A 24,333-nucleotide genomic window follows, 5' to 3' on the forward strand; every position below is an offset into this window, starting at 1 on the left:
AAAATGATTCTAAGTGAGCCATTCTTTGATACTTGAGAGAAAGTCTGTTTACAATCAATGCTATCTTTTCTGAGTATAACCTTTGGCAATAAGTCTGACTTTAAATCGTTAGATTAAACCATTTATGTCGAATTTGGTCTTGAAGACCCAATTACACCCAATACACTTTTGTTTATCGGGTAATTTGACAAGGTCCCAGACTTTAATCCATGGATTTTAACTCATCTATCATGCATCAATCCATTTATTAGAATTATTACACTTAGAGTATCCACAATAGCAATAGGCTAGCCACAAACTCTTCATGTCACATCATCAGCACTAAAATTCCTCTTGTCACATCATTAGGACAAACAACTGTACAAGCAATAGGCTAGCCATAGGCCAGCAAAATTATAAAAAACAAATAATTAAAATGACGCAAAATACAGAATTAAATTTACAACACAGATATGGGAAAATGCAATAATTTTATTTAAATTAAAAAAAATTACATTAACAAAATTACATAATTAAAAAAAAAACCCTCCAGCTTCCACACACGAGCCCCGCTTCACTCCTCGTCGCCGCCGTCACCGCTATGTGCGTTAGCCGCCATTGCGGCCCGCATACTCTGGAGGAGATAAAAAAGAAGCCCCTTCTTCACAGGGTCAGTTGCCGCCGTCCATTCACTTATGATTTTCCACATGTCCACCTGCGTTTGTAGACGCGCGAGGCGGGGAGAACTCAGCTGGAGGAGAGTCGTTGTTGTTCTCCATTTCGCGATATTGCTCTTGTACAGAAATTCAGAGAGAGAGAAAACTCGTTAAAACAAGCGGTGCTAATGAAAATGACGTTCAAATCGCATATATATAGTGTTTCGGAAATTTAAAAAAAAAAAAAATATATCGCTGGCCGATCGCCAGCCTACAATGGCGGAGAGTGCATTGGCCAGCGACCAATAACCGGCCACAGCTCGCCTATATTCTCGCCGAATTGGCGCTCGCCGCTCACAATGGTTCGGCGAGCGGACCGGCCAGCGCCGGGAATCGGCTAGCCGGCCCGCTCGCCGCCATTGTGGATGCTCTTAGAAACTCTCTTCTACTTAGGAACCTCCTACAATAAATGAGGAACCCATTTAATTTTTGTCTTTCCAATACTCTCCCTCAAGTTGAGCAATGGTATTTCCGATACTCAACTTGCAAGAAATTCTTTGAAGACTTAAGGACCCGACGCCTTGGTCAGTATGTCTGCAAGTTGTTCCTCAGATCGGACAAATGGAAATTCGATAATGCCGCTTTCGAGTTTCTCTTTAATGAAGTGACGATCGACTTCGACATGTTAGTTCTGATATATTGATCGCAGCTTTATTGTCACAAAACAGTTGACTTTTTTGAGTAAGTGCAAAACCAATCTCCTGGGCCAAAGTTTCTTTACCAGGCCAATTCTGATCCCAATGCAAATGAGTATTGAAGATACGTAAGCACCCAACTTAAATTTTAAATTTAAGTTGAGCTCAAGTCATTTTTACTTTTTTTTTCATTTGTTTCAACTTTAAAAATATGCAAATATAATTAAATATATATACTCTAGTCGGTGAAGGAGATTTCTCTATAAGACTATATCCGAAAAACTTTTGACAGTTCTACCATAATTGTTGATTGTTAGACTAAACTCAACATTTGAGGTTGAAACGCTAAAGGTGTCATCAATTTAATTATGTAGAAGCATCTCCTCTGCCGACCAAGAGTATATACTTATAAATTTATTGTTCAAAACTTCCATTTTTTTTTAATTTGTAAATAGTTTCGTTGTACTCTCACTTGTATTTAAATTTATTGTATAAGACTTCAAGTCTTTTGTGAATTGTAAATTTGTAATTGATGTAAGTTGTAACTTGTAAAATTGTAGTCTCATTTAAATTTATATCAAAAAAATTGCAATTTTCATCGGATTGTTTGAATTTTTTTCGCAAATTTCATAGTTAAATAAAGAAGTAAAAGAAAAAAATAATAAAAAATTTCGAATCGACAATTTTTGCCGATTTTGAACGGGCGCTGGAACCAGAACTGAAACCGCCCAAACTCTTGCGGGCTTGGTTCAGGCTCAACATTTTTTTGAACCGTGTGTGCAACAGTGCATGCCTAAGAGCATCCGTAGCGGTGGAGAGGCGGGAGCTCGTCCGTTTGTGCCGCTGAGCACTGGCTCGTCCGTCCGCTGATGGAGCTCGTGGCGCTGCTCTTAGCTAAGAGCACGTCCATGCCGCCGAGCAACACACGTGGCGTCGCCTTATTCGCCAACGGCAAAGCCGTTGGCTTATTTAAAAAAAATATTTAAAAAAAAATATTTTCCCACTTCCCAAAAAAATAGATCCATTTTCTCCCCACTTTTAATTTATTTTTCAATTATTTTTCCCCAAAATTCACATTTTCATCTATAAATACCCTCACTTTAACAAAAAGAAATCACATTCTCATCTATTTTATCATCATCTACATTCTCTCATCTTTTTTCCTCATACTCTCTCATCTACATTCCCACCACACTACACAATGTCCGGCTCCGGCGATCACCCTCCGGCAATCGCGGTTGGAACCACGATTGGTTCGAGTACGAGGCCGGATTTAGTCCAGAAACGCAAATTACGGCCCCTCTTCAAACCCAAGGTTCGCAATTTTCGGGTGGCTACCGTCCTTACCTGGTGCACGACCAAAACGTCTCCGGGTTCGGGTGGTCACCCGAACTCGGATCGGGAGGGAGCAGCAGCTCTACTCCTACTCATACTTCTATTCCTACTCCTACTCCTCCTGTTTGTGGCACCCGCACCCCGTACACTCCGGGTGAGATGATGGCGATGTTCAAAGCCTACTTGACAGTCTCCGAAGATCCGAACGTTGGCACGAACCAAACCGGGGATACGTATTGGTGGCGCATCACTCGCCTTTACAATGAAACCCGGCCGGGGGGAACCATCCCTCGCAATGAGAGTATGGTGCGCAATTGCGTATGCAGATGCAACTTAGCAATCGGTAAGTTCCAGGGGTACTTCCAACAGGAAGAGCGTGCGGCGGGGAGCGGCACGAGCGAGCTCGACATCATCAGTGTCGCCTTGGCGACCTACCAAAGCTTGGAGATGATACCGTTCAAGTACCTCGATTGTTGGCAGGAGGGGCCCCGACATCCGAAGTATAGGGGCGGCATAGTAGCACTCCTCAAGCTCCTCTAGCAAACGGTCGAGGTCGGTAGCCCTATCCGACGGCGCCTCCGATGATGTGGCTACCCAGCTTGCCGGAACTAACTTGGGTAGCCCTGACGCTGGCCCGAGCAGTTCCCGCCGGCCGCAAGGAAGGAAGCGACGACTACCCGCCGTCGCGCCCCGACTCCAGCCGCCCCCGCCCCCGCTCCCGCTCCCTTTGGGCCTCCTCCACCCCCGAACAACTCGTTGTGGACCCTCTTGGGTCAACTCTATTTGAACGATACGTCTAAGATGACTCTGCATCAACTTGCAACACATGAGCAAATGATCCGGGGTCTCAAGAGGCAATTTGGGTTAGAGTACTAGTCTTCCACGTGTGTAATTTTTTATTTGTAGGATTTTAATTATGTATTTTTTTATTTTCTAGGATTTTAATTATGTATTTTTATCTTTTAATGTATTTTTATAATATAGAAATGTTTTTAATAATTGGAATATTTAAATTGAATAATAGAATGGTAGAACCCCTGAGTTGTCCTTAGCTAAGAGCACGGGATGTTGTGCTCTTAGCTAAGGACAAGGAGTAAAAGTGGGTCCAAGTCTACTTCCGTGCTCTTAGCTAAGAGTACGGATGTGGGTATTGTGCTTTGGCTAAGGACAAGAAGTAAAAGTGGGTTCGAGCCCACTTCCATGCTCTTAGCTAAGAGCACGGATGAGGATGCTCTAACTCTTAAGTATTCGTAATAGAGTATTCGTAATAGAGAGAGGGAGTATAAAGTTTATTAGGTGATCCATTCCGGGTGGGAGTAGAAGCAGCTAGGGGAAAACTCGATTAGGTATGGCCGTTGCTCGTTATATCACAGTGCCGTTTCAGATGCCCCACTTTTGTCGTTGTAACGTTCGACCTGACTGCTATTTGAGATGTGAATAATGGAGAGGAGAGGCAAAACCAGCCAGAAACGCGACAATTTTACAGTTTGGAGGTCAGTACTGATTTTTCAATCATTAATTTTACACTGCATTTAATTACTGGTGAGCCGAGACAAGTAAAATTGAGTTTTTGTTCAATCAAAAGACTTTGCTTAACAAGACTAAAGAGAATTCATTGCATATATTTATATTTATGCCCCAAATATGGCTAGAATCATTTTGCAAAGCTACTATTTTTTCCCCCTTTTTACCAAGTCAATTGTTGGTGTGGCTTAATGCTTTGTTTCTTGACTTCTTCTTTAGGTGCTGTTTAATTATTGGTGGTATAAGATTTTCATTATCCGAATAAAAGAAAATATTACAAATCCATCATAGAAAATACTTTCCTCGAACTTTCTGTTATGCACAATTAGTACACGTACATCGAACAAAAACCAAATAATATATTAACAATGAAATAAGTCAATCTAAATATCTGAATCATATTCAAATCTATAGTAGTATGGTATCCTTGCAAAGAAGAAGAGAAGTTATACATGGGGATCAGATTTGGATATTATGTGCTTCAACTCATGTTTACTTGTTTCTTTACATTCTCTTCAGCCATTGACACCATAAATGCTAATCAATCTCTTGCCAACTCTGAAGCTTTGATTTCCAATGGAAATAAATTCAAGTTAAGTTTTTTCAGCCCGTCAAATAGCAGCCGACAATACCTCGGGATCATGTATAATCTCCCGGTGATGACCGTTGTATGGGTAGCTAATAGAAACAAGCCTCTCAATGATTCCTCTGGAACATTTCAGATATCATCAGATGGAAATCTTGTGATCTTGGATGGTCGAAAGGATATTGTGTGGTCGACTAATCTCTCATCTTCTTTGGCAAATTTCAGTGCTGTGCTCTTGGATACAGGGAATCTGGTTCTGCAAGATAATTCCAATGGTGCATATGTTTGGGAGAGTTTCCAACATGCTTCGGATTCCTTTCTTCCAACTATGCGGCTTTTTGTAGATGTGAATAGGAACGAGAAGAATGTACTGACGTCATGGACAAGCCCTGATGATCCGGCACCTGGAAGGTTCGCCATGAAACTTATGCCTGACCTTGCAGGGACGTATATTTTGAAGGATGGTAATATTCCTTACTGGTACAGTGGTCCATGGAATGGTCAGAGATTCATTAGGCTGCCTGGAATGAGATCTTTGTATAATGATGGAACTACAGTTGGCAGTGATTCTCCAGGAACTGCATATTACATGTTTAACGTTCCAAATTCGTCTGTTTTGCAATATTATGTCTTGACATCTTCAGGGGTTGTAGAGGAGATGGAGTGGTCTTATGAGAAGAAAACCTGGGATGTAACATCAACACGTAACGAGTGTGACATTTATGGAAAGTGCGGATCTTTTGGAAGTTGTGATGCTCGGGAGGGTCCAATTTGTACCTGTTTCCGAGGCTTCTCGCCAAAAGCTGAAGATGAGTGGGAGGCAGGAAACTGGACTAGTGGATGTACAAGAGAAACTCCCTTAAAATGTGAACACAACAATTCTTTGGGTAAAGAAGATGAGTTTCTGAAGATGGAGGGAGTAGGCTTGCCCGATCATTATATATTGTTTCCCATTGATAAAGACTGCAGAGGCGCATGCTTGGGTGATTGTTCTTGTATAGCTTATGCAGTTGTTACTGGAATTGGGTGTATGCACTGGTCTCATAACTTAACTGATGTTGTCAAGTTTGCTTCCGGTGGTGAAGACTTGTACGTTCGACTGGCCTATTCACAACTACGTAATATACTAATATGATGCTCTACACTCTGTATCTGATATGGATTAACTTCTACAAATTTTTATACCAGTTCATTTTTTGACTGATAGTGATCTTCTGCAGATAAGAAGCGTGACAGAAGAGTGATTATCGCAACAACGGTGGTTTTGGGGTCTATACTAATTGGTCTATGCACATACTTTGCGCAAAAAAAATTGTCGAATTACAGAGGTAATTAATCTACAAACTTTGTGTTTCTCAGTGTACACAACTTCTTAGACACTTGTTTTAATTTTAAGCAGCAAGGAAATATAAGAAAGGATTGATATTCTCCCAAAGAAAGGAAAGTGAACTCGAGGAACTGCCTGTAGTTAGATTCGAGACGCTCTCAAATGCGACAGAAAATTTTGATCGAACCAAAATGCTTGGAGAGGGTGGCTTTGGTCCAGTGTACAAAGTAGTTTTCATTTTCTTCTTTCATATTCTCATTTCTTCTTCTTCTTTTTTGTTATGATACTGAAAATTCGATTTGATTCAGGGGAAACTGCCAGATGGACAAGAAATTGCTGTAAAACGGCTAGCAAGATCCTCCAACCAAGGGGCGGAAGAGTTCATGAATGAGGTCATGGTGATCTCAAAGCTTCAGCATCACAATCTTGTCAGATTAATCGGTTGCTGTGTTGAGCATGAAGAAAAGATGCTAGTTTACGAATACATGCCCAATGGAAGCTTGGATGCCTTTCTCTTTGGTTAGTGGATCATCAAATCACTTCTTCAATGCAAGCTCATGTGCTGCTGTTGATTTAAATAACCTTTCTCAGGTTCACATAAACGAGAGTTTCTCAACTGGCAAACGCGCAAATCAATTGTTGAGGGGATTTGTCGAGGCCTGCTTTACCTACATAGAGATTCGAGGCTAAAGATTATCCACAGAGATCTCAAGGCAAGCAACATCTTGTTGGATGAGGAGTTGAACCCTAAAATTTCCGACTTTGGTATGGCAAGAATATTTGGTGGCAAAGCTGATCAAGCCAATACAACAAGGGTTGTTGGGACATAGTGAGCAACACATATTTATTGCCCCATTCAAGTAAGAAATATTTTTTGTTACAATGATAATCTTATCATGTATTTATGGTGCAGTGGCTATATGTCCCCGGAATATGCACATCGTGGAATATTCTCCGAGAAATCCGATGTCTATAGCTTTGGCATCCTATTACTGGAGATTGTGAGTGGAAAGAAGAATTCCAGTTTTTGCGACGAAGATCAGCAATTCCTTACAGCTTATGTAAGCAGTACTGTTCATCGACAGTGTCCATATTTTTTCACAAGATATTGTAAAAATCTAATTTTTTGTGGATATCAACAAATAGGCATGGAAATTGTGGAATGAAGGAAAGATTACAAATTTGATGGATCCTGCAATGTGTGATAGTGCAATTGAAGATGATATAGTGAGATATGCAAATGTAGGACTTTTATGTGTTCAAGAAATAGCAGCAGATAGGCCTAACACGTCGACTGTGCTGTCGATGCTTAGCTGTGAGATCGTAGAGCTTCCTCACCCGAAGCAACCAGCGTTTGTTGGGATTCAGAGCTCTCAATCGACCGAGCCCTCTAGCAATGATGTGACTATTTCTATAGTAGGAGGAAGGTAGTTTTGAGACCTCTTTTCAATGTATATTATGGCTATGAGAGTGAGATTATACTGTAGTATGTTTGCTAGAAACTATTAGCTTCTTCTTTTAATGAAATAAATGTATTTAATTAAATTTAATGGTTCAATTTGCAAAAATAGATTATCCAAAAATAAAATCTAAACGATGTTGAAGGTAGGCTATTGTCATGAGTAGAACCAGCTACCACCGATTAATCATGGATGTTGTGTCTTTTATCGTCGTATTGCTCAACTTGATTGCTATTCACGTATATTTCCGGCAAGATGCAAACCAGGCATTTATCGGGAATGCGAGAAGTTTAAAGTTTGGAGGTAAGTACCGGTTTTACAATCATTATTTGTAATTGATTTTACAATGCATTTGATTATTGGTGAGTAGGGTTAAATGAGTGACTCTATTTCTGGCGAGAGAAGTAAAATTGAGCTTCTGGCCAAACATAACTTGAGAATTCATTGTATATATTTATATTTGTGCTCCAAATAAAGGCTAATGAATCTCTTACCAACTCTGGCTTCCAATGGAAATAAGTTCAAACTGATCAATGTTGTATGTTTGTATCATATTATTGTTTTCTGGAGTTGAGTTTAGACTGATGAATAGTTTTGGTAATTATTTTAGATGGAATTTATATTAATTTGGAAGCTTTAGATGTAATTTTACTTTTTACAAAATGAAATGGGTAGTTTCAATGCCTCCAAATTTAAATGTATCAATCTACATTCTACGGATATATTGATCCGATGGAGCAGAATTGGATTAGTCAGAAATGTCGATTGTTAGGTTTGAATATGTTGTTGAGTTTTGCTTCTAGACATGAGATGAGTATAATATTATATGTTATTTGGTCTAGAAGAATATAAAGACCAATTGGAGGGTACTTCACCACTAAAATAAGTAAGCAAGCGCTGAATATTTATGTGTGAGTCATATACATCAAGAAAAGTCTAATTCTATTAAAAATGAAAATTGTCAAATGTTTGACCTCCAAATATCTGAAATGCAGAATAGTATCAGGTTAGTTCTAGCAAAGAACAAAGGATACTGATTCATGTGGTTTAAAATCTTCAAATAATAAGCAAATTAACTCTTATTATTAGTATTATCTTGTTGTTCTATATTTGCTGCATCCATGGACACCATAAGGGCTGAAGAGGGATTCTAAAGTTTTGATTTCTAATGGAGAGAGATACAAATTGAGTTTTTTCACCTCACCAGATACATGTCATTGTTATGCTGTTAGCATGTTTAATGTCTTGGCAATTTCCTATAACATATAATATATACATTCTGACATCTGTATTATATATATTGGCATTTCAACAGAAGACATTCCTTGAATTTTTTGTGATTGACTAAAAACACATGTATGCATCAAAGAACTGTCCAATTCATCACCTCATAATATCTGACTCCAAGATTCAGGATAGGGCCAAAAAAACTTAATTCATGGGGTTCAGCCACCACAAAAACTTGTCATATTATGTTCTTCAACTCCTTTTGCTCATATTGTCTTGTTTCCTTATAGTTTCTGCAGCCATTGACACCATAAGAGCTAATGAATCTCTCAGGGAAACTGAAGCTTTGATCTCCAATGGAAATAGATTCAAGTTATGTTTTTACAGCCCGTCAAATAGCAGCCGACGTTACCTCGGTATCATGTACAATGTCCCGGTGATGACTGTTGTATGGGTGGCTAATAGAAATAAGCCTCTCAGTGATTTATCTGGAACATTTCAGATATCATCAGATGGCAATCTCGTGATCTTGGATGGTCGAAAGGAGATTATGTGGTCGACAAATATTTCATCTTCTGTTACGAACTCTAGTGCTGTGCTCTTGGATACAGGGAATCTGGTTCTGCAAGATAACTCCAACGGTGCATATGTTTGGGAGAGCTTCCAGCATGCTTCCGATTCCTGGTTAGAGAAGATGAAAATTGTTACAGATTTGATAACGGATGAGAAGAATATGTTGACATCGTGGACAAGTCCTGATGATCCAGCACCTGGAAGTTTCACCGTAACCCTAGAGCCTTTGGACGTACCTCAGTCGTTTGTTCGCAAGAATGGTAGCCCCTACTGGCGTACTGGTCCGTGGAATGGTCAGAAATATACTGGGGTTCCGTCCATGAGCTCACAATATCGTTACGGCGTGAAGGTTTTCAGTGATACTCCTGGAACTCTGTATCAAACACTAATACTTTCAAATTCATCTGTGTTGCTATACGTTTTATTGAACTCTTCAGGGAGTTTAGAGCAGAAGGTGTGGTCTGATGACAATAAACGATGGGACGTAACATGGTCATCAACAAGTAACGAGTGTGATATGTATGGTAAGTGTGGACCTTTCGGAAGCTGTGATGCTCAAGACAGGCCAATATGTTCCTGTCTTCGGGGCTTTGAGCCCAGAAGCAAAGATGAGTGGGATGCGGGAAACTGGACGAGTGGATGCTCGAGGAAAACTCGACTCCAATGTGAACAGAATAATTTTGTTGGTAAACAAGATGAGTTTCTAAAGGTGGAGGGAATGAAGTTGCCGGATCATTTTATATTTTCTGGTTTATCAGAAGAAGAATGCAGGGATGTGTGCTTGATTAATTGTTCATGTATAGCTTATGCATATCCTCCTGGAATCGGATGTCTGCAATGGACTCAGAACTTAACAGATACTCAGAAGTTGGCTTATGGCGGTGATGGCTTGCACATTCGGTTGACACATTCAGAAATAGGTAACCCATCTCTGTCTGTTTTCCATGCATACGATTATGTACATGTCTTATTGTTTAATAAGTTAATACATTTGTCTCCTGTGATTCTCAGCAGAAAAGAAGCAATACCACAAAGCAATTATTGTGACAGCAGTCGTTTTGGGGTTTATACTTGTTACCATATGCGTATACTTTTTGTTGAAATATTTGTGTTACAGAGGTAATATGTTCATTCAACCCAATTCTCAGTGGACACGTGTTTTACTTTACGTCCTCTTTAACAAATCTCTATTTTACACACATACACACTTTATTCAAAATGCTGCAGGATATTCTGAAGAAAGCACACTCAAACATGATGAGCATGGTGTTAAACTTGAGGAGTTGTCTACATTTAGATTTATGATACTCTCAAATGCAACCGAAAATTTTAACCGTGCGAAGAAGCTTGGACAAGGTGGCTTTGGTCTAGTTTACAAAGTATTTCTTCTTCTTTTTCAAGATTTACTTACTTATTACCAGTTTTGGTACTCTATATCAAGAAATGTGATTCCGTAGCTGGTTCTCAGGGGAGATTACCGAATGGGGTAGAAATTGCTGTCAAAAGACTAGCAAGATCCTCTAACCAAGGGGTGGAGGAGTTCATGAATGAGGTTGAGGTGATTTCAAGGCTTCAACACCGCAATCTTGTTAGACTTCTCGGTTGTTGTGTCGAGTCCGAAGAAAAAATGCTTGTTTATGAATATATGCCCAATGGAAGCTTGGATGCCTATCTCTTTGGTATGTATGTCTGTGATGCTCAAGTGTTACTTCGTCTTAATAAAATTTAATTAATTTGTTCTTTGTTCGGTGATAGTTTGGATAACATATCTCAGGTTCACATATGCATAAGCTTCTTAGTTGGAAAACACGCAAAGTTATTATTGAGGGGATTTGTCGAGGCCTGCTTTACCTACATCGGGATTCAAGGTTAAAGATCATTCACAGAGATCTCAAGGCAAGTAATATCTTGTTGGATGAGGCGTTTATCCCCAAAATTTCCGACTTTGGTATGGCAAGGATTTTTGGTGGAAAGGATGACCAAGCCAACACAACAAGGGTTGTTGGGACATTGTGAGAACTTATTTGATCGCCTCATTCAAGCAATATATTTTTAGACACAGATTTATACCATTCTGATCATGGATTCATGGTTGCAGTGGCTACATGCCCCCGGAATATGCATTACGTGGAATTTTCTCTGAAAAATCGGATGTGTATAGCTTTGGTGTCCTACTATTAGAGATTGTGAGTGGAAAGAGAAACTCCAGTTTTGATGATCAACAACTCTCTCTTACAGCTTATGTAAGTTACTTACTTTGTTCTGGAGTTACTTAATATTCTTTCATAATTAGTTTTTGTAATGTTGTGGATATGAAACAGACATGGAAATTGTGGAATGAAGGCAAGATAGTGAATTTGATGGATGTAGACATCTTTGATAGTGGAACGGAAGATGATATTGTTCGATACGCAAATGTAGGTTTATTGTGTGTGCAAGAAACGGCAGCAGACAGGCCTAACATGTCTACAGTGTTGTCGATGCTTAGCAGTGAGATCTTGGAGCTTCCTCGACCAAAGCAGCCAGCGTTTCACGGGATGCATGGTTCTCAATCCACAGGGTCCTCTACTAAATGTTCTGTAAATAATGTTTCTATTTCTATAGTTGAAGGAAGGTAAAAGACCTGATTGATTCTGTATGTTTATTTGATACAATTGTTTGCCTCTTATGTATATTGTTGTTGCCTTCAATCTCCAGGCAATTAACTGATCCGGGAGTAGTAAATTAAGAAATTAAGAGTACAGTTCAAATTTGGTCCCAAACATATGCTAGAATGATGATTATCTTTTCGTCCCAAATAAAATGAATCGGTCCACAAATATGATGGTGTCATTTAAAATTGGCAGTCAAATGCATTTTAACAACGAGTATATGGAGACATCATATTACAGTGGATGCAGTGGCGACGGACGAGGCATCAGTTTAGGGTACGACGAAAGTAGAAGATTAGCACTGTCACACCTTCTCCTGCGTAATCGAACTCATGTTAGTTCAATTTTACTACGTCGGAAATTGATTTCCTTGTTTATTAATTTCAAAAAGCATGTAATTTTTATTCTCAGTGTATATCAATTTTGTCGTGATATGCTAGAACCCGAGACCTTTGGCCTTAGAATTAACAATTGTACCATTAAGTCAAACAAGTGTTAACACATGTGCTATGCACAGAATAAAAAAAATTTAAATAATAAAGATATATTAACTTAAAATAAAGAATATAGAGTAAAAGTATGAAATATATTTACATATAGAACTAATTAAAATAAGTATTCGTAATATTATAAACAATTAAAATAATTATAAACAACAATAAAAAGATATTTGTACTTCTCTCAACTCACTCTCAATGAAACATTTCATATTTTAGCAGATGATTGTATACTATTTTAATATTTGATATGAGTGTAGTAGTATAAAATAAAAGAAATAATAAAAGTAAACTATTTGAACGAATAAATAGTTCACCAGTTTCGATTAACAAAACATAAGTATTCATAAATGCAAACAAAACATAAGAAAAACAATAACAAAGCAGTAGTTCATAAGTTTTGAAATTGCAACATACTCCCTCCGTCCGCCATTAGAAGTCTCTTTCCTTTGCGGCTCGGGTTTTAAGAAATATTAAGAAAAGTGAGTGAAAAAAATTTAGTGGAACATGGGTGTTACTTGTATATATTAGTTTTGAATGAAATGCGAGTGAATGAGTTGGTGGAATGTGAGACCCCATTACCATTTATGGTAAAAGTGAACCGAAACTCCTATTTGTGGATGGACTAAAATGAAAAAACGGGACTCTTATTTGCTGACAGAGGGAGTAATTGTTTATAACTAAAAACATAGTATTTTTTTAGAATTTAGTAGACATGATAAAAACGAATAAAAAAAATCACAATTAATAAATTTATTTTCATCAAAATTAAATTCAATATTACATAATAAAATTTGAAAATTATAAAAAAAAAATAGAACTCAAAGTTATAAACAAAATTATCTTATCTAGTAGTAGAATAAATCAAAATCAACTCAATTGTAACTATGTGTACCTCTAGTAATTTAAATATAAATATATTTATAAATTATATATCTGGAATATAAATATATATTTATAAGTAATTTCAACATATTCAATTAAACTAATATATTATATATAAAATTGTATATATTATTGTACACAACAACAATTAATGTTATGCAATATTGTTCTTTGTTTGATAATGAACTTTTTAATTTTAGAAACTTTTTTCTCTCTAATCAGGTGAGACTAATTATCCATTAACAATACTTTTTAAAAAAATTCTTTGTATATATATCTCATACTTTACTAATTATGCATTAAATTGTAAAATAAAAGTACTTAAATTATTTTTATAAAGGTAAAGTAGACATAAATACCATAGTTAAAACATTGATGAAGCTTATTAATTTTGATACCAAAATTTATTTAGTAGTATCATTTTAATGCAAACACTTTAGATTTGTAGCTTTTTAAGAAACTAACTATTAAATGGAGATATAGTTCACAATATAATTGGAAATTTTATAATAAATCACAATTTTAACATAAATAATTATGAATCTCCGTAAAAAGTGTAATCCTATACATTGTTCTTAAAAAACTTAACAAAGAGAAGGTGTAAAAAGTTATGTACAGTTCATTTATTAATTTGCGCATTTTTATTTTTCTCAAAACCGTAACACCGGAAAAATGATACTAATGTGCTCCAACTTAACAAAGAGAAGGCGACAAAGGTTATGTATAGGATTTCATTTTAACAGTTAATAGCATCTCCATTCATAAACACTACATTTAAACCAAAAGAATTCGTATTCACCAAATAAATATATTTTTAAGAAAAATACAATAACTAAAAAGATACTACCTCCGTCCCCCAAAATTTGCTACACTTTGACCCGACACGGGTTTTAAGAAATGTAATGGAAAGTGAGTTGAAAAAGTTGGTGGGATGTGGGTCATACTTTTAAAGTATTAGTTTTATAATAAAATGTGAGTAGGAATGAATTAGTGGAATATGGGGTCCACTACCAAAAATGATAAAAGTGAAGTGTATCAAATTTTCAGGGACGAACCAAAATAGTAAACTGTATCAAATTTTCAGGGACATAGATAGTAAATAACAACAAGAAATCAAAGGAGAACCAATGTTGAAAGCTAACTGTGCAATTCTTTCTTTATATTTTTAAAATAAAAGGATCATGATTTAAGAATATTTGTAAAAGATTATATTGATTAAATAATCACTTTTTGTAAGCACTTTATAACATGTTAGCATTATTCTTGATTTACTTATGGATTATTCAATTTTAGTACTTCATAAAGTATTAACGCATAATATTTTTTAAATTGCATAAAAATATTAATTTACTATGTATTTTGTTCCTTCCAATAAATGTGTATTACGTGATATTGTTTGATTGCGTAATAAGTATCGGGGGAACGAAGTTAGTTACATCAAAGTGTGAATTGTAATCCATCATCTTATTTCCTTTTATTTTTTTTACTTTTTTAGTTTATCGCTTTTATAACCCACAATATACATAGTAGTTTATATTAGAAGACTCAATTAATCCAACATGCAAGCATATCCACTTGAAACTACCATTATTTAATTTCTTAACTCATAACTAAATATTCTTGTATAAAAAAAAAGTATTAAAATGGAGTATTATTGTATCATAAGAATAATACTATACCAAGAAAACAATCATAATCAAGAAGTCTATATATCAAATAGTATAAAATTATACATTTATAATTTAAACTATAAATTAATACGTTAAATATCCGAATTAAAACCTACATGGTATACATATATTAGAGCATCCCCATCCGTACTCTTAGCTAAGAGCACGGAAGTGGGCCCGGACCCACTTTTACTCCTTGTCCTTAGCTAAGAGCACAACACCCACATTCGTGCTCTTAGCTAAGGACAAGCTCAAGGATCCCACCATTCTATTATTCAATTTAAATAAAAACATTTCCACAATATTAAAATGCATTAAAAATACCCGAAATACTATTACAAATTACAAAATAATTAAAAATTACATAATTAAAATCCTAAAAATTAAAAATTACACAATTAAAATCCTAAAAATTAAAAATTACACAATTAAAATCAATAAAATTAAAAAGACGCACTACTCGTTGCCGAATTTCGCCCAAATGTGATTGATTAGATCTTTTTGTAGCTCAGTGTGGGCTCTTGTATCGCGCATTGTGTGTCTTCTTTCGATCCTCTCGTTCACCATCGTATGCACACCTCGGCGTGGGGGAGACCTCGCGGTTGAGCTTCCGGCTTCATCCTCGTTGTATAAGTTAGCCGCCATCGGTCCTTCGTCAGTTATAATCATGTTGTGCAAGATAATACACGTGTACATGATGTCCGCGACATTCTTAACTTACCAAGGCCAAGAAGGGGACTTCACAATGTTGAATCGGCCTTGAAGGACACCAAAAGCTCTTTCGACGTCTTTCCGAGCAGACTCTTGACGCTGCGCAAAAAGAATCCGTCTTTGCTCTTGTGGATTGCTGAACGACTTCACGAAAGTCGACCACCTTGGGTAGATAGCATCGGCGAGATAGTAACCCATGTGGTATGCATTTCTGTTGACGGTGAAGTCGATCGCCGGTGCTACACCATTCAAAACATCATCGAAGAGTGGTGAAGAATATAACACGTTCAAGTCGTTGTTGGATTCGGCAACACCGAAATATGCATGGCAAATCCATAGGCGGTAGTCAGCGACCGCTTCAAGGATAAGTGTTGGGCCGCCACCTTTGTGGCCGCTTAAGTGTTGCCCCCTCCAAGCAGTCGGACAATTCTTCCACTTCCAATGCATGCAGTCAATGATGCCTAGCATACCGAGAAAACCGTGGACTGTTTCGTGAAGACGAAGCAACCGTTGACAATCGTCGGTGGTGGGTGCCCGAAGGAATTCCTCGCCGAAAGCAGAACGAACGCCGTCGCAAAAATTCTTGAGGCATATGATTCCAGTTGACTACCGACATGCAAATATTCGTCGAAGAGGTCAGCCGTTTGCCCAGTAGCAAGTTGTCGGATGGCACAAGTACACTTTTGCAACGCCGTGAGACTTTACCGACCGGTTGCGTCTGCACCTTCTTGAAAGTATTCAACGCGGGTGGACAATGTGTTGACAATACGCATAAACAACCGTTTTGACATGCGAAAACGGTGCCGAAAGTAATCTTCTGGATACCGCGGCTGGTCGGAAAAATAGTCGGCAACGAGCCTTTCATGGGCTCCCTCTCGATCACGAGGGATGTAGCGACGTTTTGCTCTAGTTGGTTGAGGAGGAGGAGGGGCAGGGGTATTGGCGGCGACATAGGCTTCATAGGCGGCACAATATTGTTCATAATATTCTTGTTCTTCTTCGCGCTCCGCTTCCGCAATGAGATTGGTGAAATCCATTTTTGAATTTTTTAGAGAGAGTTTGGGTGAGAGAGGAAGATGTAGATGATTTAGTATGAAAAAGTATGAATGAGAGATAATTTGATGTGAAAAGTGGATGATGAATGTGTGTATTTATAGATGATTTTGGGATTAAAAAAACGTCCATAAACGGCTCCATTTTTTGGGAATCCAATTTTTTTTTTTTTTTTTTGTATTATTTTGAAATATTTATGAATTTTTTTTAAAAAAAAAAAAACGAATTTGCCAACGGCTATGCCGTTGGCCAATCAGGACGTGCCACGTATGGCTGCTCAGCGGTACGGACGTGCTCTTAGCTAAGAGCAGCGCCGTGCCGCTGGCACGGACGGACGAGCTCCAACGGCACGGACGAGCACCGCTGCGGATGCTCTTTGTACTCCATATTTTTCAAACTCTAAAAGCCCAACTAAAGCCCAAATAATATACTGCATTACATAAATTTTCTAAACCCTAAAGGAGAGTAGCGCCCATTTCTCTCTCTTTCTCTCCCTATCGGCGCTGCCAGACACGGTGGCTTCTTCATCGTTCGCCGGCGCTCACTTCGTCGCCCACCTCGTCAGTTATTCCTCCCCGTTTCACGCCCGCCGAACTTTCCAGCCTAGCTGTGGTAAGCTCCGGCGGCTCTCTCAGCCAGCAGCCGCCCACCGCCACCCTCTCCTTTTCTCATCTCGCATCTGTTGCCCACCGCCGCTCGCTCGTCCGTTTTTCTCCTTCATCTCCCTTTCTTCTTCTCGTTTTTTTATCTCACGCCTCTCTCACGTCACTGTCGCCACTGCATTAAGCGGCTGGACTCACCGCTGTCACCCGTGTGTCTAACTTCACGCCAGCGTCGCCCAGTTTATATATTTTTTAGTTCATTTTATTTCTTGTTTTCAAGAGTTCTAATTTAAAACTTATATTTGGTCATTTGGTGTTCAAAACTTTTTATCTTTATCCCTCGCTGGATAGTAGCATTGCCGCCGTTTCTTCTTCATCTCCGGCATCTCTCTCTTGTCGCCTCACCCGCTAGCCGTCGGAGCTGTTGTAGAACCATACCTGCTATCCTGCAATTACAAAATCAGAAAATCAGTCCACAAAATGCAAATTCTAGTGCATCTATTTAAATGTGTTAAGCCTTCTCCAAGAAGTTTGCATTTGATTGGACCATTTTTCGTCCAATTATTTTTGAGATGCTACAGTCAGATACTACCAAAAAATGGTGTAAAAGAAAAAAAAAACAATTACACACTCTCATCTCATATTTTTCCTTCAAAAAGGGTATTAAAGTAATTTCAATAAACTGGTACTAGATAGTATAGATTCACGCACTTTACTCGATTCAACAATTGGCCGGCATTATAGTTCAAAATACGTTTAAATTAATGCAGATATAATTGGGTAGTTAAGGCGTAGCAAATAAACAATTGGGTTGTTGTATGCATAACTTTTAGCCAAAATAACAAAAACTATTTTCATATATATTTAAATTGCATCAAAACCAACCCATAAAACAACCAAAAACATTGAAGAGTGCATTGAAGAGTGCAAAATGAATTTAAGTTTTAAAGAGACAGATTAAATATATTATGGCAAAATAGAAGAAATCGTGTGATGTCATCAAGAAATACTTTGAAGAGAGAGTTTGAAATCTCATCAAAATACTACTGTCACTCAAATAATTGATTAATGGTACAAAATGATGTTTTATTTCATCAATGTCGAAGCCTATGTACATTTTGTTGCATTACTTTAACACACAAACAAGAAAAATACAAAGAGTATACACATTATTGTCGTCCTTAAATCAGATCTCGGCTCTGGCGCTGATGATATTTTATCAGGTTCTTCGTCTTCGTCAATTGGTTCGCAATCTCATAATATAATTTCAGGTGGGGAAAACGGAAATAAAAGATATTTTTAATCACTTTTTTAATTATTTGTTGCAAGTAAACTATTTTCTAATTTTAAATGTTTAAATAACTAAGTTTAATTGTTTAATTAATACTACCTATGTCCCGGTTAAGAAGACCCCTTTTTCTTTTTCGGGCGTGTTTTGGGAAAATCAGGTGTTTGGACAAGCTGCCTCAGTTTTTGACTCTACTATCCCGTGCGGGAGCCAACTATATGGAGACGTCCTAAGGAGGGATTATGCACGGGGGTTGAGCTGCGATCAACCATTGTAGCTCTCCACGGTCACGCGCAAGGAGGTCGTCGATCATTAGCTGGGACGGGGATGGAGTACTATAATTTTATGGGAAATCTTTTTGATTAATTAGAGTGGAGATTAAATAATATTGGGTTTCCACAGATTAGACTGTCTAATATTGAGCTACTTTATTACTTAATTTTATTTCCTATTAATGATTAACCAAAGCAAACAACAAACCTCAAGATGACAATGTATTTACCCATTAAAAGTGATTTCAACCTCTGATAGAGAAATGTACGTAAAAAAAATATAGAAGAAATGATAAGAAGAATAGAAAAGGCTAGGCAGACAATAAAGAACATCATACGCATCGTAAGATAAGTGGAACCAGCAAAGAATGAGAAGTGTTTTTTTTATAATGTATACATTTAATTATACAATTTATATATTATCAGTGTAACTGGTTAAAACATTGGTAATATAGATAGAAAAATAGAATTCTGCATAAACCTACCACATCACACAATTAAACAGTGATCTTAGGAATAACTTCATAGTAAATCTTCACAAAAGATTGCAATACATTTACAAAGAAAGAAGTGAAGAACAGATGTAAGTGAAGAACAGATGTAAGCAAATGCAACGTACATAAGAGCCTAAGTTGTTTAACTAAAAACTGCCGACTAAACCAAACCTTTATTGCCAGTAGATGAAGACGTTCAGTGAAATCTATCTATTCATCAGCTCGATAGAAGCGTAGCAATTTTAGTGGTGCTACAGTTTCCTGACATAAAGGTAATCAAATCATACTTGTTAGCGTCAATGCCATGTTTTGTGGATAGATGAAATTGCAATAACCAAAACCAACATATCTTGAAGGCTTAAAATTGGCTGTATTGTAAAAACACAAGACCTTCACCTCATATATTTCATCAGATTGCTGAGGGAAGTAAAAGCCCAATGAGCAGTTATCCAGTATTTCAGGACTTTTTATCCAAGCTTTGCGAGCATCACAAAGTTTGATCTTATAATGGAATATCTAGAATCAAAAGAACATAAGAAACAATTAGCAATAGAAAAGAAAAAGAATCTTGCCAAAAAGAATCTCGCCAAAAAGAATGCAGATAATTTGAAGAAGTAATATAAGTGGTGAAAGTTCAGATACAAAAAAGAAAGTTCTAGATAATAAAGAACCTCAGAAAGTGGGACAGTTGGTTTCTCGCGGTCATCCCCATCAATTATTATACCAGTGCCCTGGCATTCAGAGCAGAATGTTGAGCAAATTCGCTTGTCGTGCATCTCAAGCTTCTGCCCATTCTTTCCTTTAGCCCTTTTCCTGGATCTCGGTTTTACTTTGGCTTCATCTGACTGCTTAGCAAAAACCACCTCAAAGAGCAGTATCCAGTGAATGAGACATGATACATGAAATAGATGGAATGCCTGTAAACAAATGGAAACATTAGACAAGAGAAATGTCAGATATTAGAAAAATGGAAAAGGACACTGTAATGTCGGCAAGCTAATTATTGGAAAAGAGAAGTTCAGATGATGTCCAACCCCAGTAAGATTTCTACTACTGCATACAAGCTTTCCAGTCTTCCTATTTAACAAAGCAGCAACATCTTTGTTCGGAAGCATCTTCTGTTGGCATATATCACAAGTCCTCTCAGAGGCAATACGGTGTTGGATTCTTAATTGTTTCCTCATAGTCTTGCTCGAAATAATGCGAGAATGCACCACCTGATCATCATTTCCAGAGAACAGCACTTTTGACTTTAAACTGTTTGAAGATTGAGACTCTTCCCCAGAAGAGTCATCTTGATTTCTTAAGGCCCCAGTTATATCCTCAGAATCAGAAAATGACTTCGTCCTCTTGCCTTTGGAAGAGCCACTATCCTCAGCTTCTGAATGAGGACTGGATGGAAGCAAATATCTGAAACCTTCGAGTAACCCCTTTCGTCCCAAGTTATAGTTGTAAGAAAAGGTAACAATAGCAAAGTCATGCTCATGAGTCCCATCAACATCCTCAGTGGTGGACTCCGCATTCCCTAGCCATTCACACCATATTCTGCGAATTTCCCTGGAAACCCCATCCTTCAGACTAAACCTGGCACCAATTTTTCCATCTCCAATATGCCTCACTACCAAATCAGAAACCTCATCTTTTTGCAGAACACCTGGAATAACTAGCAGCCGCCGACTTTCATTACAATCAGCATTATCCTCACTCTCCAGTGAACTCTCTGTGCTAGCAACTGCTACATTTCCACTATATTTAACAATCGCAAGGCTGTCTGCAACAGCGTTGTGTGTATCTAGCAACTTGTTTTGGCCAGCAGGTAAAACTTTACTTTTCTCCTCCACATCATCATGGAAGAAAAACACACCATCACTGAATGGCCATGGATTTGGTTTGAGCAGCGTAACCTGTGCAGTGGCTAGTCTTTCAGTGTGAAAATGGCCCTTCAGGTGATCAAACAAGCTTGATTCTCCATAGCAAGGTGCAAGACACATAGTACAGAAAAAGATTAACTTCTTCCCCTCTTCCCTAAGCTCGACATATGGATGCCCCTGTGCTCGAACATTTCGAAGAGTTTTCCTCAACAACTGCTCTTTCAAATTACCAATGCTTGTTTTAGGAAAACCTAACTCCATCTTCCCCCAATCAAAAATAGTCTAAAAAAGTATGCTACCTTGAAGCTAATCTAGTGAAAACCTAAATCCTAACTGTCACCACAATGCACAGAAAAACACCCAACTCAAACTCCAGCCATACACTTTGCCCAGAATGAAAGTTCACGATTGAAGCATCATATACCAGATAGAAACTTGCAAATAACAGAAGGAATTTCAAACAACTTCTTCAAACCGCTACTTCAATTGAGATAGAGAACTTGCAAAATCCAGAAATTATTTTCCCCCAAATCTCAAAAGCAATACGGTTGAAGAACAAAATTCACCACGATTATTCGACAATAATCCAAGCTTAAGCTCCAATCACACTAAAAAACAGAAAGATAACGAAACCCTAACTTGGAGATTAGAAAGGCATGAATTTACAACTTCGATGCACCGTAGGTATTATAAAAGTTTTAACAAACCGTCTAGCTATTCGTTTGCCGGCGACCATTCCTCCTCCAATAGCATAACAACAAACCATCAGAATACTCGATTCCTCCACAGCGATCATTTCCATTTCCTCCAAAAGGGAGCGAAAACAGCAGCACGAAAACGACCGAGTGATGGGGAAATTCAGCACAAAATATCGCGATTAGAGACGCATACAGTGGCTAATTTTGAGTTTATCCGAGTTGATTTTTTCTGGAGAGGGAAGAACGACGAGAGAAGAAGAGTCTGGAGGGAGAGCGAAATTGAAATGAAAACAGATTTCTTTTTGATTAAAACATGTGCCCTAACTATATTTCCAGGTAGCTATCCTGTGTATCGCAGTGTACCGAAGTAGCGCAAGTGAGATAATCTTGTTCGTTCGATTCAAGAATCACGTGTGTTGCTGCTGGTCAAGGGCTGTAGTTGACTTAATTAGTGTGGGGCAATCAGTAGTTGATTTTCCTGCGTGGATGGAAGATTCGAATTTAGGGAATCCGGAGGCAAAATGACGTTTAGAACCACATAAAGATCAAGGAGATAATTTCCTTTTTAAAATTGCTATCATTGGAAATTATTTATCTTGACTTCATATATTCAACTTTCAAGAATACGTAATTGAATATAAATAGTACAAGATCTTTGAACATGATGTATTTCACGTAATTAATTATGAATATAATGGATTGAAAACTTATCTTAACGATCCATAGTAAAAGCGATTGGAGAAAAAGGAGAAGACTTACTCGTACAGTGTAGTAGCGCAACTTACTTCAAGGATTTGTTTCTTTCTCTTCCCTCGTTTATGTGTTCCCTGTAATGTACTGTGTTTTGATAGGATAACCACACTTGTATTTATTGGCCGAGATGGGATAATCCCTAATTAAAAAAAACAATAATGTCCTTTCTATCAAAGTGATCGTTTAATTAGGACATTTCTTTTTTATTAACTACTAAGCTCAATTATATCAATTCGATAATCGGCTAATAATTGATCACAAATCCTTATTTGATTTCAATTTTGTTAGTGAACAACATAATAAATGCCTAATTAATGACAATAACAACCCTATGTATTTTTTGCTAAATTAATTAATTATTGAAAAATGTGTCTTATATCAAGTTTATGTAAGTACTATAAAAAATCTAATTCTATTTGGGATTCCATCATATGTCACTTATGTGAGACATAAAACTTACAACTATTATTTGGTTCCATAGTAGATTTACATTTAGATGAGAGGGGAAAAAATTCTAAAAAATCAAATATAGCATTTCATGTGGAACAAACTAAAAATAAACTAAAAATAAAAGTGTGATATTTAGTTAATTAACTATCAATTAATAATTTGTAATTCAACTTTTAGGTGATTGTATACTAAACTCATCCTTCAGTTTAAGAGAGGAAATTCATTTATCACATAGTTGTCACATGACAATATAGTGTAATACAACAATGAATGGATCATGCTAATATAAGTACTTCTTGCTTCATATTGATTACGTGATTATTCATTTCTTCATTTATAAAAGTAACATAGAGTTCACGATATTGGTTACACGCTACTACTGATGACTCCGGCATATATACATAATTATATTTCTCTCGTCTTTTCTTCTGTTTTTCTTTTTATAAATCTGAAATCTTGCATCTAAACCATATTTGAGAAAGTATATTGAACATTTTTGTGTTTTTCGAGGAAATATACTTGTATTATTAATGCGACTTTCGTCTATCATATTTTGTATTACTAAGATACCGATGAAGAATGAAGTAACTAAGATTAAATTTTGATATTTTGCCGGAGCACTAAAATTTTCAATTTTCTAATTAAATCATCTTTCATATAGTCTTTCCGTCAAACAGTTGGGACAGGTTCTCTTTGGTTCAAATTTTGACATCTAGTTTGCTCGCACAACATAGTTATCATTTGATTATGTTGACAAAAACGAAATAAAAAGTGTGGGAATAAGTTTTATATGCAAAAAAACTAGGAATGAAAAATTAAGAGATAAAGAAAGCTCCCATTGTCAAAACCTTTAAAAAACATAGTACTGCATATCTCTGCGATATTCTTTGCATTAAATCCTCACACGTTTATGGCATATCTATTCTCAAAGTATGAATATGTATTATGCAGTTGATTTAAAAGTAATTAAAAATTATGACCCGGTTTTATACATGAAATATCTAAAGACTAAAATATCTAATTATGTATGATTATCACTACTCTTAATTAATCTAATTCGAGAATTTGTCATAATT

General features: G+C 37.1%; 3 protein-coding genes across 10 annotated transcripts; 2 read left to right on the forward strand and 1 right to left on the reverse strand.

Moving 5' to 3' along the window:
* The first annotated feature begins 4,172 nt into the window (after positions 1-4,172).
* Positions 4,173-7,652, forward strand: LOC125208996 (G-type lectin S-receptor-like serine/threonine-protein kinase At1g11300). The gene is made up of 7 exons (XM_048108564.2): positions 4,173-5,893; positions 5,996-6,103; positions 6,175-6,329; positions 6,411-6,621; positions 6,694-6,931; positions 7,016-7,163; positions 7,249-7,652. The coding sequence occupies exons 1-7, from the start codon at positions 4,642-4,644 to the stop codon at positions 7,531-7,533; spliced, it is 2,397 nt and encodes a 798-aa protein (XP_047964521.1). The 5' UTR covers positions 4,173-4,641; the 3' UTR covers positions 7,534-7,652.
* A 68-nt stretch (positions 7,653-7,720) lies between these two features.
* Positions 7,721-12,112, forward strand: LOC125208995 (G-type lectin S-receptor-like serine/threonine-protein kinase At1g11300). Of its 8 annotated transcripts, none has more exons than XM_048108560.1 (8): positions 7,721-7,865; positions 9,080-10,282; positions 10,374-10,481; positions 10,590-10,741; positions 10,831-11,041; positions 11,137-11,374; positions 11,461-11,605; positions 11,684-12,112. In XM_048108560.1, the coding sequence occupies exons 1-8, from the start codon at positions 7,721-7,723 to the stop codon at positions 11,978-11,980; spliced, it is 2,499 nt and encodes an 832-aa protein (XP_047964517.1). In that variant the 3' UTR covers positions 11,981-12,112. The 8 variants fall into 8 exon arrangements, with proteins under 8 accessions (XP_047964517.1, XP_047964519.1, XP_047964518.1 ...); XM_048108562.1 differs by having other exon boundaries at positions 11,784-12,112; XM_048108561.1 differs by having other exon boundaries at positions 10,377-10,481.
* Positions 12,113-19,501: 7,389 nt separating this feature from the next.
* Positions 19,502-22,341, reverse strand: LOC125213552 (acyl-UDP-N-acetylglucosamine O-acyltransferase). The gene is made up of 4 exons (XM_048114162.2): positions 20,520-22,341; positions 20,157-20,402; positions 19,882-20,001; positions 19,502-19,746 (listed from the first exon to the last, which is right to left on the reverse strand). Exons 1-4 carry the CDS (start codon positions 21,615-21,617, stop codon positions 19,696-19,698), a joined length of 1,515 nt encoding a protein of 504 aa, XP_047970119.1. The 5' UTR covers positions 21,618-22,341; the 3' UTR covers positions 19,502-19,695.
* Positions 22,342-24,333: the final 1,992 nt, after the last annotated feature.

Source organism: Salvia hispanica, chromosome 3 (genome assembly GCF_029641045.1).
Source record: "Salvia hispanica isolate PSC_SH4W2 chromosome 3, Shi_PSC_v1, whole genome shotgun sequence".
Lineage (NCBI taxonomy): Eukaryota > Viridiplantae > Streptophyta > Magnoliopsida > Lamiales > Lamiaceae > Salvia > Salvia hispanica.